This window comes from Eptesicus fuscus, chromosome 8 (assembly GCF_027574615.1).
Source record: "Eptesicus fuscus isolate TK198812 chromosome 8, DD_ASM_mEF_20220401, whole genome shotgun sequence".
Taxonomy (NCBI): domain Eukaryota; kingdom Metazoa; phylum Chordata; class Mammalia; order Chiroptera; family Vespertilionidae; genus Eptesicus; species Eptesicus fuscus.
The window spans coordinates 87,517,969-87,533,078 of record NC_072480.1 but is presented as its reverse complement, the minus strand read 5'-3'; the positions used below and the strand labels follow the sequence as shown (position 1 = coordinate 87,533,078).

The window sequence follows — 15,110 nt, the reverse complement described above, 5'->3', positions numbered from 1 at the left end:
CTATAATATCTGCATGTTACACTAATACAATTTTCTACATAAGTATTTTGTCACATTATCAACTCTTAGTTTCACTGAATGATAAAATACAAAAAGCTACACAAGACAAAACACCACAGAATGTTTTAATATTCCCTTTCCCAGTTGTTAGCTGGTAGCACTTTTGAAGAGAAAATGATGAAAAATCAGAAATTTTGCGTCCAGTGTTTGACTTCAACTTTTTACTTTTTATCGTCTTTTGGTACCGCCATATCCTAAATGAGAAGAGTAAAATTTATATTATTTTTTAAATGCACTAGAATTGCTTATAAAATTACAACGTAATACATTTTATTGTTAGCAAGTGAATAAGAGACATGCGGGAAGGAATGTGAGCCCTGATGGAAGAGGGCTATGCTCGATAAAGTGCAGCTCCTCCCCAAACAGCCCTCCCCATCATGCTTTCATCATCAAGTCTACTCAAGTTGCTTGCAGCGAATAACCTTTAGTCCAGTAAACCGAAGATGTAGTCTATGTTGGGGCCAGTGTGGTTCAGGCAATACTCAAAGTCTAAGCCAAAAAGCAGGGAAGCCAATGGAGCCCAAGCTATGTCCTACCACCTCTCACAACTCCAGGGATAAATAGAAATAATGTGGGGAGAGTTTCGGACTTTCCAATGGCCACATATGCACACGTGCTAACAGGTTACAAAATGACAGTGTTCCCACCTGAAAAGTCTCTTGATTTTTTTCAGGTTTCCTTTAAGTTATTTGGTAACGTTTTATGATTTTCTTCATATAAGTCCCAAACATTTCTAGTTGATATTTATGTTTTTTATAGTTTTTGTTTCCACTGAGAATGAGTTTTCTTTTGTCATGTCCTATGTAGTTACATTTTTATATATCCTCCCAATTACTACCTTAGCATCTAACACCATAGGTTAGTTTTGCTTGTTTTTAAACATGTATATTTATAAATATGAATGTCATAATCCTATCGTATATATTTTGTGCCTAGTTTCTTTCTTTCTATTTGGCAAACCTACCCACATTATTGGATACAACTATGTATTCATTCTCACTGTTGCACAGTAGTCCATAGTATGAATAATTCAATTTATTCGCCCTTTTTATTGCTGATGGGTAGTCCAGTAAGAGGCTATTATGAATAGGAATGCTATGAACATTCCTGTACTTATCTTTTGGTATACAAGCATATGCATTTCTGTTACTATAAATCTGAGAGTGAAACTGCTGAGTCTTGGGTTCAATTAGGTAATGCCAAACAGTTTTTCAAAGTGATTGTATTAATTTATATTCACAGCAGCATTAGAATTCCACTCTTACATTTCAAAACATATTTAAATATATTCTGCCAATTTCAAGAATTATCATTGTTCTATAACTTCCCCCTGCTGAAGAAGACACTCATACACAGCATCCCATTACTGCCTCATTACCTACCACCTCCCATTCTCTGCTAATTAGCTGGATGTTTAACTCTAAATAGTTGTTTTTAAGAAGCTTTGCTTTTTGCAAAATGTCCTCTTAGCAACTGTAACATTATCAAAATCTTGACAATTACTTAAAATATGGCTCAAGCCGAAACCGGTTTGGCTCAGTGAATAGAGTGTCGGCCTGCGGACTCAAGGGTCCCGGGTTCGATTCCGGTCAAGGGCATGTACCTTGGTTGCGGGCACATCCCCAGTGGGGGGTGTGCAAGAGGCAGCTGATCGATGTTTCTAACTCTCTATCCCTCTCTCTTCCTCTCTGTAAAAAATCAATAAAATATATTTTAAAAAATAAATAAATAAAAAATAAATAAATAAATAAAATATGGCTCAATTTTTATTGAGTTTCACTGAACTTTAAAAGTTCAAATTTCTACCTGGAAAATTCCATTTTAGAGCTTAAAGGATCCCTGGATATCACAGAATTAAGCAAATATGGAAACCAATGTCCAGGAAGGTTTCAGTTAAAACCTTGGATAGTGGCAGAAGTTTAAATCAAATCTTTGTTTGATTTTTAAAGAATGTTTAGAAGTGCAAGAAAAGGATGAATTTGAATTATATTTTAATTTCAGTTAAATGTGCTATTAATATTTCTGGTGTGCATACCAAATAAAACCATGATTGCTAAATATATAGTTAATCATCTTCTGAATTTCTATATTTTGCTCTTACCTGATGCTGTTCTGGTTTTTGTCTCTGAACTTGAACATGCTGAATAGTTACTGGAGTCTCCACAACGCGGGGAGTAAGCACGGCTATTTCCTGTGCTGAAGTATGAGGGATAAGAAGGGCGGTACCATGAGTCTGAAAAGGGTGTTGCTGCCCTATAAAGACATAAAAGTGTATCAAGTATTTTTCTTGTGCCTTTAATTTTTAAATACCTTCCTATCCCTACACTATCAGATAAAAATCTTTATCGTGTTTTTTCTTCAATATTCTGGTATATTAGGATTAACATGAATTAAATACTATTTTATATTTCTGATATTGTTATGGTCATTGTCATGGGGGAAGAAAATGAAAGGGAGAAACAGCTTTCTTTCTGAATTCAAACTTGAGTAATATCTGAACTTAAACTACCAATAATATTGAAGACATTCCAAAATCTGGCCCTAAGTTTCTTCCAACCTTACTTCTATCATTCTCTTACCAAACCAGAATTGCTAACTGTTCCCCAAATATTGTTCTTTCCTGCCTAATTATTTTATCAGATGTCAAGTAAAATCTTTTTTCCTATCTCATGTTATCTATAAGAATGACATAGGAGCCCTAACCAGTTTGGCTCAGTGAATAAGAGCGTGGCCTGTGGACTGAAGGGTCCCAGGTTCAATTCTGGTCAAGGGCATGTACCTTGGTTGCGGGCACATCCCCAATGGGGAGTGTGCAGGAGGCAGCTGATCGATGTTTCTCTCTCATCGATGTTTCTAACTCTATCCCTCTCCCTTTCTCTCTGTAAAAAGTCAATAATATATATATATATGTGTGTGTGTGTGTATATATATATATATATATATTTTTTTAAAGAATTACATAGGAAGAAGAAATACAAGAAAATAACATACACAATACTGATCACGGCACATATAGTATACCTTTCCCCATCGCCAAAGAACCTGGTTTAATAAGAGTAATTCATCATAATTTATTTTCCTTATCAAATCCAGTCAAACTATAAGCAAAACAAAGAACTCTCTACAGAAAATTTGAATTAAAGACCAAGTGAGATAAATGCAAAGCCTACCTATTGTTGCCAAACAAATATCCTAGTATTCCTCCAGTTCCCAAGCCAGTCCAGAAACCTGGTCCCGAATTTGCATTTCCTTGTTGCCCTGTGAAAGCACTGCCAAAACCGTAAGTTGCACCAGGCGTTCCTAGAAATAAAAATTCATTTATTAAGTATCCTCATTTAAACAAAACATAGCCTATAGAACCAAAGATAATGGGATATTTCAATTATTTCATCTGTACTATTTTTTATTGTTGACACTGTTACAGATGTCCCCCATGCCCACTCGACTCAGCCTCCACCCCCTCCCCCCAGCCCTTCGCCACATTATCTGTAGTACTATTTTTTACTAGTACTCAGGCCTCAACCTATAAACAAGTTGCATTCAAAAAGTGTTTTAGTAAAATATGGGTTTATAACTAACGATTTATTTTACGATGAGGGGTCTTCCTATAAGGTCACATTTGTCCTGCTTAAGATGAGCTACTAGAAGATGACTCCCACTTATCAGTTATTTCCCTTCTGCATCGTGAACATTTCTAAAAGCTCCAGGTGACAGCTATGCTTGAGTGTCTAACGGAGGAACCCAAGTGGAGACAGCCAGATATTTGTATCAGTTGGGAAGTCAGGTCTTAAAGGAACCAAAAAGGTATCTTCTGCTCAGAAGAACTTTTTTTAAATTAATGTATAATATACATAAAGTATGCAAATCAAACATGTGAAATGTAATAAATTCATACATACGTACTTACACATGTAACTACTACTCACATCAATAAAACATTTCTTGCACGCAGAAGGCTTCCTCCTCATGACCATTCCCAATAGATACCCACCCACATCAGAGATATGCCTTTCTCTGACTTCTTTCACCACACTTTTGTTTTAGTCATACGTGCACTCTTTATAAATGGAATCATATGGTAGGCACTCTTTTGTGTCTGATAAATCACGTCTATGAGAGTCAATCCTACTATTGTATATATCAGGTTTTGGGCTTTTAAAAATAATGTGTGGTATTCCATTATGTTAAAAGAAAGCACAATTTGTTTCATTCTAATGTTTATGGACATCCCATTTCTAGTTTTCGGTTACTGTGCATAAAACTGCTATGAACATTCTTGTGCATGATATTTTGTGTATGTATACATGCATTTCTCTTAGGTATGTATCAAGGAATGGAACTGCTGGGTCATAGAGTAAGTGTACATTTAGGAGATACTGAGTTTTCCAATGTGTTTTACCATTCTAACTCCTACCAGCAAGTTCTAGCTGACTACCCTCAGTTGACTACTTAGTATATAATGTTAGCCATTACTAGTATAGTGGTTAATAATGAATTCACTATGCTTTTAATCTGCATTTTCCAGATTAATAATGCTAAACACCTTTTCATATTTTTATTGGATATCTGGATATCCTCTTTATTATAACATATCTGTTCAAATCCTATCCATTGTTAAAAGTGAATTTCTTAGATTTGTAGTTCTTTATATATTCTAGATATGCACCCTTTGTTGGATGTGTGTCTTATAAATATTTTCTCCAAGTATGTAGCTTGCCTTTTCACTCTTAATTTAAATAGTCTAATTTATCCATCTTTTCTTTCATGGATAGTATTTTTTGTGTTCTAAGATATTTTTGCCTATCCCAAGATCATGACAAATATTTTCCTACAAAAAACAATATATATTTTTTTCCTACATTTTTATCTAGAAACTTAATTGTTCTACCTTTTATGTTGAGATCTATAATACCTGAATAAATTTTTATGTATAGTGTGGGACAAGAGTTCAAGGTAAATGTTTAAAGCCCTAGCTGGTTTGGCTCAGTAGATAGAGCATCAGCCTACCGACTGAAGGGTCCCGGGTTCTATTCCGGTCAAGGGCGCATACCTCAGTTGCAGGTTCCTCTCTGGCCCAGGTCCTGGTTGGGGCACGTGCAGGAGGCAACCAATCAATGTTTCTCTCACATCAATATTTCTCTCTGTCTTTCCACCTCTCTTCTACTCTGTCTAAAAATCAATGAAAAAACATCCTCAGGTGAGAATTAAAAAAAAAATAAAAAAAGGTAAATGCTTTTTACCAAATCTGATCAAGTTTTTCTTTTTTTTTTTTTTAATATATTTTATTGATTTTTTACAGAGAGGAAGAGAGAGGGATAGAGAGTTAGAAACATCGATGAGAGAGAAACATCGATCAGCTGCCTCTTGCACACCCCCTACTGGGGATGTGCCCGCAACCAAGGTACATGCCCTTGACCGGAATCGAACCTGGGACCCTTGCGTCTGCAGGCCGACGCTCTATCCACTGAGCCAAACCGGTTTCGGCCTGATCAAGTTTTTCTGATTAAGATGATTTATAATTTAATCACGCATCCTTAAAATAGTAATCACAAATATCCTTATAGAGAAACAAAACAAAAAAGATAAAAGAAGTTTAACGTAAAAAATAAAATGCAAAGACAAATCTGCTTGGTTTCCCTGTGGCAACCATTTTCTTATTTCAGAAACTGCACAGGATTCATACCTCACACCTACCCAACTTAGTGCCATTGCCTCAGCAAACATACCTGTGAACCCAGACTTAAAGCCCGGGGGAGGGGGTCCTGCTGAGTTGGTGAATCCCTGAAAACCGGGAGAATACGGAGGATTCTCAGAGTATGGTGGAGGAGAATCTTGACCACCACCAAGGAACAACTTATAAACTCCAAAGGCAATAGCAAGTAACACCACGATGGTAATCAGTCCACTGATGCCACTGGAATTGCTTTTATAATAATCAGAGAACTGGTTAAAGCCACTGTTTTTTCCAGACTCTCTCAATTTCTTCAGGCCAAGTTCCGTGTAATCTAAGTTATACTCCAAGCCACAGGAGCCTCTTAGTACATACTGGTCTTCAGAGGATTCATAGCCTTCACAGCTCACCACAGTTTTTCCAAATTTGTATGCAACATCTAAATCAGTCTTACATTCCCACTGTGAAGAAAAGCAGAAATAAGTTATTAGAACCAAAAGATTTTTTTCCACTTAATATATTATCATTTGGGTTATTTAACTGCCATAAAACTGCAAAATGAAGCAAAGAAATGATAAAGTTCAGGACAATAAATATTTGTGTTGGGAGGAGAGCAAGCTAGAGGCCCTGAAGATACTGGTGATGTTATGTTCTACCTCTTAAGTTAGGTGGTGGGTACCTAAGTGTTCATTTTATTATTATTCCTTCATCTTTACATATAGATGTAAGGAATTATTTTGTACATATTAAGTATTCCCTAATTTACAAATTTTAAGCAAATTTTCTAAATTTGAACTTTTTACCACTATTGTTCAAGATGCTTTTAAAATAGGTTTTAAATGATGAGACTCAAAAATCAGCATCATAGCCGAAACCGGTTTGGCTCAGTGGATAGAGCGTCGGCCTGCGGACTCAAGGGTCCCGGGTTCGATTCCGGTCAAGGGCATGTACCTTGGTTGCGGGCATATCCCCAGTAGGGGGTGTGCAAGAGGCAGCTGATCGATGTTTCTCTCTCATTGATGTTTCTAACTCTCTATCCCTCTCTCTTCCTCTCTGTAAAAAATCAATAAAATATATTAAAAAAAAAAATCAGCATCATATGTGAAGCTATGGTAGCTACATACAGTATTAGAGATAGTATATAACCTTCTGAGAAAACTTTTGACACAAATTTTTTTAAAACCATGCACTAATGTTCCAGGGTCCAATTCTATAAGTAATTCTCTTATATTTTTTTAAAAGATATCTCAGCCGAAACCGGTTTGGCTCAGTGGATAGAGCGTCGGTCTGTGGACTGAAAGGTCCCAGGTTCGATTCCGGTCAAGGGCATGTACATTGGTTGTGGGCACATCCCCGGTGGGGGGTGTGCAGGAGGCAGCTGGTCAATGTATCTCTCTCATCGATGTTTCTAGCTCTCTATCCCTTTCCCTTTCTCTCTGTGAAAAATCAATAAAATATATTTTAAAAAAAAAAAAAAAGATATCTCAAAAAATGCAAAAAGAATCCATACTAATCTCAAAATTTTCCACCTCAAAAAATAGCCCAAGTTTAATTTAAATTCTATAACTATATTTTGAGCTAAATAAGTAATATGCCTCTTTTTAACAACATTTAAAGAGACACAAGCTAAAATAGATTTGATTGGTTCTATTGTCTATCTGTAAGTTTTTCTGTAAGAGAAAGACAAATGATCTCTCAAACTTCAGGTACACTCTTTTATTTTTTTATAATAGCTTTATTGAGATGCTAGAGGCCTGGTGCATGGATTCATGCACATTGAAAGGAAATTAATTAGAAGGTGGCCGGCAGGGCAGAACTGGGCGAGAGACAGTTCAGACATGCCCTGGAGCCAACCTCCCACGGTCCCTCCCCAGCCGGCTGCACCTGGGGCAGCGCCAGGGCTCGAAGGGCATCTGCAGAGTGAGCAGAGTCCCTCCAGCAGGTAGGGCCTCTCAGCCTGGCCTGCGGGGATTGGGCTCCCTCCTCTCTGGTTCCAGGGTGCATCACCCGAGAACCACTGCTGCCAAGTCACCGCAGCTCTGCAGCTCCTGCATTGAGCACCTGCCCCCTGGTGGTCAGTGTGCATCATACCTACCAGCCAGTCAGATGGTAGGATGGTTGCTTAGCCTTTTACATATATAGATAATTCATATACCACATAGCACCCATTCCAATGGTGTTTTAGTATATTCACAGAGTTGAATATACTAAAACCATCACCACAATCAACTTTGGGATATTTTCATTACCATAAAAAGAAATCTCATATCTATTAGCAGTCATTCCCTATTTCCCCCCAAATCTCCCAGACCTAGGCAATCACCAATCTGTCTCTATGGATTTCCCTATTCTGGACATTTCATGTAAGTGGAATCACACAACAGGTGGTCTTTAGTGACTGACTTCTTTCATTTAGCATAATGTTTTCAAGGTTCATGTTGCAGTAAGTATCAGTATTTCATTCCTTTCTATTGCTAAATAATATTCCATTGTATGGATATACCCTATTATGTTTATTCATTCATCAACAATGGACATTTGAGTTGTTTCTATTTTTTGGCTATTATGAATGATGCTGCTACATATATTTATATACAAGCTTTTGTGTGGACATATTTTCAATTCTCTTGGGTATATTCTTAAGAGTGGAATTATTGGGGCATATGGTAACTGTACATTTAACCTTTTGAGGAACTGCCAGACAGTTCTCCAAATAGGCTGCACCATTTTACATTCCTAACAGAAATGTATGAGAGTTTCTCCACATCTTCACCAACATTTATTATTATCTATTTTTTATATGATAGCCTATCTACTGGGTATTAACTGGCATCTTATTGTGGTTTTGACTTGTATTTCCCTGATAGCTAATGATGCTGAACATTTTTTCATGAGTTTGTTGGTCATTTGCATATCTTCTTTGAGGAAATATCTTGTTTCCAATGATCCCACTGCTAGGAATATATGCTAAGAAACCCAAAACACCAATCAGAAAGAATATATGCACCCCTATGTTCATAGCAGCACTATTGACAATAGCTAAGATCTGGAAACAGCCCAAGTGCCCATCAGTAGATGAGTAGATAAAAAAGATGTGGTACATTTACACCATGTAATACTATGTAGCTGTAAAAAACAGAAAAGGAAGGAGGAGGGAGAGAGAGACAGAAACATCAATGATGGAGAGAATCACTTATCAGCCACTTCCGGCACGCCCCACATTGGGGATCAAGCCCGCAACCCAGGCAACATACCCCGACTGGGAATTGAACAGCGAGACACACACACACACACACACACACACACACACACACACACACACACACACACACACACGCTTCACAGACCATGCATAATTATCATGCTGATGGAAGTGGCAATTGTCAACACAAGTTTCTTTCAAATAACCAACTAACTTAAATTCTTTTGAAAACAGGCAGAATACAAAGTAGAAATATATTAGTACTGATTTAAAATGAATTCATTCAATAAATTTCTAAAGAATAAATTTTGGAACTTCAAAAAGATGGTCCAACCTAAGTACAAAATGCCAGAGTCCCAAAGACAACAAATAAAGCCCACAGAAATGTTTTGTTCAGGAGCAGCCACCCTCAGCTCTAAAACAACTTTAGAATCAAGTGTGTAAAGCACAAAAGGGACACATATACCCCATTTACAACCTACAACTCCTTATCACCTTAACTTTACTTCTTAAGGGCAGGTTGGTATTCCTTAAGAAATTACATAAAAATGACACCCAGGAGAAATCCTCTACTCCCCCTAAGTATGTGAAAAGCTTTGAAATTTTACTAACGTCTTAGAAGAAAATTATGGGACAAAATTACAATGAATATTCCCAGGCTTTAAAATCAGTTCATTTCTTTTGGAGCATGTTTCTTCCAGAGAATAAATGACTGATTTATGTCTACATATTTTAGGTTAAACTGAGATTTTCTATATATGCTTCCCCAAAATATTGAATAGTGTCCCAATAAACACTTTATTAAATAAAAATCCCATTTAGACGGACATCAATGTAATGAATATTACCTGTACATCGTAACCATCCCAGCCTTTGTTCTGGCACTGTATAACTTTTGGGATATAAGTATCACATCCAGCTGTGCCTCCAACACATTTCAGCTGTGGAACTGGATCCAGCCTACGGGAGGTGGTATAGCGATCATAGTGGAGGGTAAGAGCTTGTATATCCCGCAACAATATTCTGTCTGAAATCGTAAGAACACAGATAATCATATAGTAAATATCTTGCCAAACTTAGAAAATTAATCAAATAAAACTCTTGTCATATTAAATACTCTGAAAAGTAAGGGTCTTTTTCGCCTTTTGAGGATGACTAAGAAAGAGATGAAACACTCTCCCAAAGCCATACCAACAACTTTCAAGCTTCTTGCACAAAATTCAGGTCGTCACACCTTTAAGGACCCCTTCATCATTTCAGGATGGATACCCCTAAACTGCTTCTATACTGAAATATACTATTTTACAACAACATCAATGATTAATTAAAATAGCACAAAATGTACATCGATGTTCCTGAAGCACATTTAAAGACTTAAATGTTAACAAGTGAATGGCTTAATAAAATTTTGCCTTATTCATACCATGGAATATTCTACAATAGTTAAAATGAGTGAACTGGAACTCATGAATCAGACTAGAAATAGTAACAACATTTTAAGCAAAATGCAATTGCAGAATGTTTAGTATGACAGAAGGACATAAACCTTGAAAACAAGCAAAACAGTACTATATACTGTTAATGTTTACATAATAATGTATATATAATGACAGTATGAAAATAATTATAAGAATAATTAAACTCCAAATTCAGATGAGTATCTCTGAGGAGAGATGGAGAGAAGAAGCTTTAGCTAGCTCTCTATCCCTAATGTTTTATTACTGTGGGGGTGGGGAAATTTGCTGCCAATATGATAACATGTGAAGATTCAATAAAAATGGCTGGTGGGAGGCCTCTCGCACCTAGGTCTGGGTGAGGCCACGCGCCCCCGGGTCCAGGTGAGGCCATGTGTCCCTGGATCCGGGTGAGGCTGGGTCCCGGGTCTGGGTAAGGCCTCGCGCACCTAGCTCCGGGTGAGGCCACGCGCCCCTGGGTCTGGGAGAGGCCACGCGCCCCCGGGTCCGGGTGAGGCCATGTGTCCCTGGATCCGGGTGAGGTCTCACGCACCTAGGTCCGGGTGAGGCCACGCGCCCCTGGGTCTGGGAGAGGCCACGCGCCCCTGGGTCTGGGTGAGGCCACGTGCCCCTGAGTCCGGGTGAAGCCGTGCCCCTGGGTCCGGCCGAGACCAAACCAGAGGGAGTCGGACCTCCGTTACCACCATTTGTCCACCATCCAGAGCTGAGGGGTCAGTGCCGACATGTATACATAAGGAACTGGTGGACATTGAAATTGGGTCTCTAAAGAACTGTTGGTCCAGAAAGAAACTCACTACAGACTGATTCATTTGCCTGTCAGCATAACTATTATTGCTCGTCTCACATTCAGTTCTTATAAGTATATCTCTAGTGACACATGATCTCGCTCATCTAGGGGAAATGATGAACAACATAGACTGAACAAGAACAGAACCAGAAACAAGGAGGCATCGATCGGACTATCGGGCCTCAGAGGGAGGATAGGGGAGGATGGGGGAGGGGGGAGAGATCAACCAAAGGACTTGGTGCATGCATATGAGCCTATCCAACGGTTAAGTTCAACAGGGGGTTGGGGCATCCGTGGGGAGGGGTGTGGGATGGGAATGGGGGGATGAGTGTGGGATGGGAATGGGGGGATGAGGACAAATATGTGATCAATAAAGAAATTTTAAAAAAATGGCTGGTGGGTATATATGGGTGTTCATTGTGTACATGTTTAAATATTTAAAATATTTCACAACTTTAAAAGTAAAAACATTTAAACTGTTTTACAAATTACAAATCACACTGACAAAGAGGTTTAAGAATAAAAAATCAAGACAAGGAAATTATGTCTGGCATTCATGTACATAAATGAATTTTAAAGTGTTATTGGAAAATAAATAGTCTTCCTACTTATCACTCTTGGATTATGATGGAAGATGACTGTGGACTGGTTCAGTGGTCGGCAAACTCATTAGTCAAATATCAACAGTACAACGATTGAAATTTCTTTTGAGAGCCAAATTTTTTAAACTTAAACTTCTTCTAACGCCACTTCTTCAAAACAGACTTGCCCAGGCTGTGGTATTTTGTGGAAGAGCCACATTCAAGGGGCCAAAGAGCCGCATGTGGCTCACGAGCCGCAGTTTGCCAACCACGGGACTGGTTCATTCAATATCCATTTCACCCTCAAACTGATAGCCTCCTTGCAAAGCTAAAAGGATTCCAAAAACTCTTGCAGCTGTAGTTCCCAAAACAGAAACTCCAGGCAGGTGTGGCAAGCAGACTGTGCTGTGTGTGTCCTTTGGCGAGCAAGCAGTCGTGGGGGCTCTGGGTTTTCCTGACAGTGTTCCAGTACCCCATAATTAACTCCATGGATGTCAAAAGGCTTGATGTGAGCAACCCACTTTTCACTGCTGTATGTGGCAGGCATCATACCATTTTGTTAGCACCTAATTTCCTATATTCAGCATGTCAAATTATCAGAATTTGCTGCCACCCAAATTCCACTAAAACTATAATAAATTGATTGTTTTGATGATGTGAACAAACAACGTCAAGTAAAACAGAAAAGGAGATGGCAACAGAATTTGGAAAGGTGCAAGCCTACAGGTGGTGGTATAAGGGTAGGTGAGTAGACGGAAATAAAAGCCAAATGCCAGACCAGGAGGGCGGAAAACTGAGAACCAATCTGAAATAAATAATAGAAGCCCTAAAAATAAAAATAATAATAATAATAACAACAACAACAACAGGAATTGGCAGGTCAAAGCTTCCTGAAAAGAAGCTACATCCCCAACTCTGTGCTGCTGCCACTGCCCCTTCTCCACCCAGGAAAATGTCTGGAGAGGGTAAAACCCTAGAGCTCTGTACTAGGGGATATCTGGCACAATAGAGGGCATAGGTACAAAAACATAAAAGGGATTCCAAGTAACTGCATGACTCTGAATGCTGAAAGCATGAACCTCTTTCCCCACCTGGTTCACAAAACACTAGCAACCATTCCCTTTGTAACCTAACCAAAAAAGAAATATTTAAATATACCAACACCAGGAGTGCCCAAACGAAGAACTACCCAAGCATCCCTATAGTCACCAGGTCACCCCACAGTAAAGTTCAAAGTTCAAAAGCAGTAATCATACACTAATAGCTCCCAATCAGCTTTTTGGTTCCCACCCTTGATTTCGAGCAGATAGCCAGGAATTACTAAAAATTATGAGGAAAGCCCCTAACATGGAATACAACCACCACAAAAACACTTTGGAGGAAAGAGACTATACTGAGAGAAGAAAACTTTTTAAAAATGTTTTAAAGCTATGATATCCTCAAAGTTGTAAAAGAACACTCAGAGAACAAAACAAGAGCCCTTGGAAATTCAAATCAGGGCAGCTGAGATGAAAAACTCAATAGTAACTATTAAAAGTTAAAGATAAGAAAATTTCCTAGAAAATAGAGCAAAAATATGGAAAGTAGGGGGGGTGGGGGAATCTGCTGCTTAAGTTCAAAAACACAGGCATTTCCTATCACCAAATCACAAATGCAATATTGGTACACTTCCCACCAGGCCTTAACATCTTGACTCCTTAGAGCAAAAATGGAATTTTTAAACGTTTAAACGTCATACTTTAATTCCAATTTAACAGCTCACATCACTTATTAAGTGGAAATCTGTATGTATGTGATAAATATACACACATGTACATATATTAATTACAATATTATTGATCCCACAAAAATTCATTAGAGAAGTCTAATAACATAGTAATATAAAAGAACCTTTTCCCTAAAAATCACTTATCATGTTCCATCACCAAAAAAAAAAATTGTAAGATGAAAATACTTCTTAAATTCTAGAATATGGTGAAAAACAGTAAGAGCTAGCGTCACGCAATGTGCTTCACTGTAATGGTCACAATAAGAAGCATGAGTTAAGCTCCAATATATGATCTGCTAACCTACCTACAGGCTTGCTGCCCTGTCCCTTAAGTGTGACTCAGACGCCGCCGGCGTCAGGGAAACTGCCAGCCTTAGCAACAGGCAGCCATGACAACAGCCAGCGACGTCAGATAGTCATGACAACAAAGCAAGAGGCGCAGGTGAGCCTCGCGCTTTCCCCGCCAGACACCCGGATGTGGGCCGTTGCCCGAGCAAAGTGACGCGGGACAAACTCGAGTCCAGAGAAGGAAGGAAGGGGACGTCAGAATAGAGTCGTTCCGCCCCACCAACTCCCCAACAGTCCCCGCTCTCCCGTCGGAGGTCTGGGAAGAGAAAAGGCGCCACGCAGGGCACCGATGAATAAAATAGTGAAGGGGAAGAAAATGAGGAATGAGGGCGGCAAAGCTCAAGGGAACGAAAAATGGTCGCCCGCGGGGCCTCCCAGAGCAGGCTCAAGGCGGCAGGAAGGGGCGAGCGAAGACAGCACTCACTAGGGTCGTTCCAGCCCAGGGCAGGGCCTGCGATCAGAAGCAAAAGGAGGCCGAGAAGAGGACAGCGTCTGTCCGCTCCGGGCCCACCGGCCGCGGCCATGGCGCGGGGCGAAGGTGGTGCGCGGCTACCGGACACTCGCGGACCGGAACCGGGGCTGTGGAAATCCGCGCGCAGATGCCCAGTGACGCCAGGAACTGCAGCCGCGGAGAAGGGAAGGGGTCTGTCTGTCCACAGAGCCTCAGCCGCTACGAAGGTCCGCGCCGGCCTCACGTCACTGTCGCTGCTGCGCGCGCGGGAGCCTGGGTGAAAGCTGCTGGCCCCGCCCCTTAGCGTGACAGGGCCCCGTCGTTGGGGGCGGAGCCAAACGGATGATGCAACGCTGTGGGCGGGGCCGAGGAGACGGCGTAGGTGCGGTGGTCGGAGTGAAACCATCCCAAGACAAAATCTAGGAAAATCTCAATAACCTTCCCCAGGGAAGTTATTGTGCCTTATTCAACTTTATGTCTTCAGCATCTAGCATAGCTCCTGGCTCATTATTCGTGTTCTATTACTGTTTGCTGCATACAGAGAGAATTCGAGCGATAGGTAGCATGGAAATATAGTCTGCTTTCAGCGGCTCAGAGCCTTTATATATTCCGTTGTGCGTAGTGGCAGTAAGAATTTACAAAATATCAGGAAGAGAAACTACTGCCTAAATAAAGAACTGGGCAGAGAAAGTTCTAAGAGAGCAGAGGCAACATCGGTCTGACAGGCAGGCCTAGGTTTCTCTCATGCATTCAACATATATAGATTG

General features: G+C 39.8%; 1 protein-coding gene across 1 annotated transcript; it reads right to left on the bottom strand.

The window, feature by feature from the left end:
- Window positions 1-108: 108 nt before the first annotated feature.
- Window positions 109-14,718, bottom strand: SARAF (store-operated calcium entry associated regulatory factor). Its single transcript, XM_008146210.3, has 6 exons — window positions 14,317-14,718; window positions 9,782-9,960; window positions 5,787-6,192; window positions 3,231-3,360; window positions 2,162-2,313; window positions 109-254 (listed from the first exon to the last, which is right to left on the bottom strand). Exons 1-6 carry the CDS (start codon window positions 14,414-14,416, stop codon window positions 229-231), a joined length of 993 nt encoding a protein of 330 aa, XP_008144432.1. The 5' UTR covers window positions 14,417-14,718; the 3' UTR covers window positions 109-228.
- Between the last annotated feature and the right edge of the window lie 392 nt (window positions 14,719-15,110).

Excerpts from the sequence above, each read along its gene's own strand:
- SARAF (XM_008146210.3), bottom strand. The coding sequence starts at position 14,416 with ATGGCCGCGGCCGGTGGGCCCGGAGCGGACAGACGCTGTCCTCTTCTC. Across the intron at positions 9,961-14,316 it reads CCTGGGCTGGAACGACCCTA|ACAGAATATTGTTGCGGGAT; the intron begins GTGAGTGCTGTC and ends TTACGATTTCAG. Across the intron at positions 6,193-9,781 it reads GGGATGGTTACGATGTACAG|TGGGAATGTAAGACTGATTT; the intron begins GTAATATTCATT and ends TTTTCTTCACAG.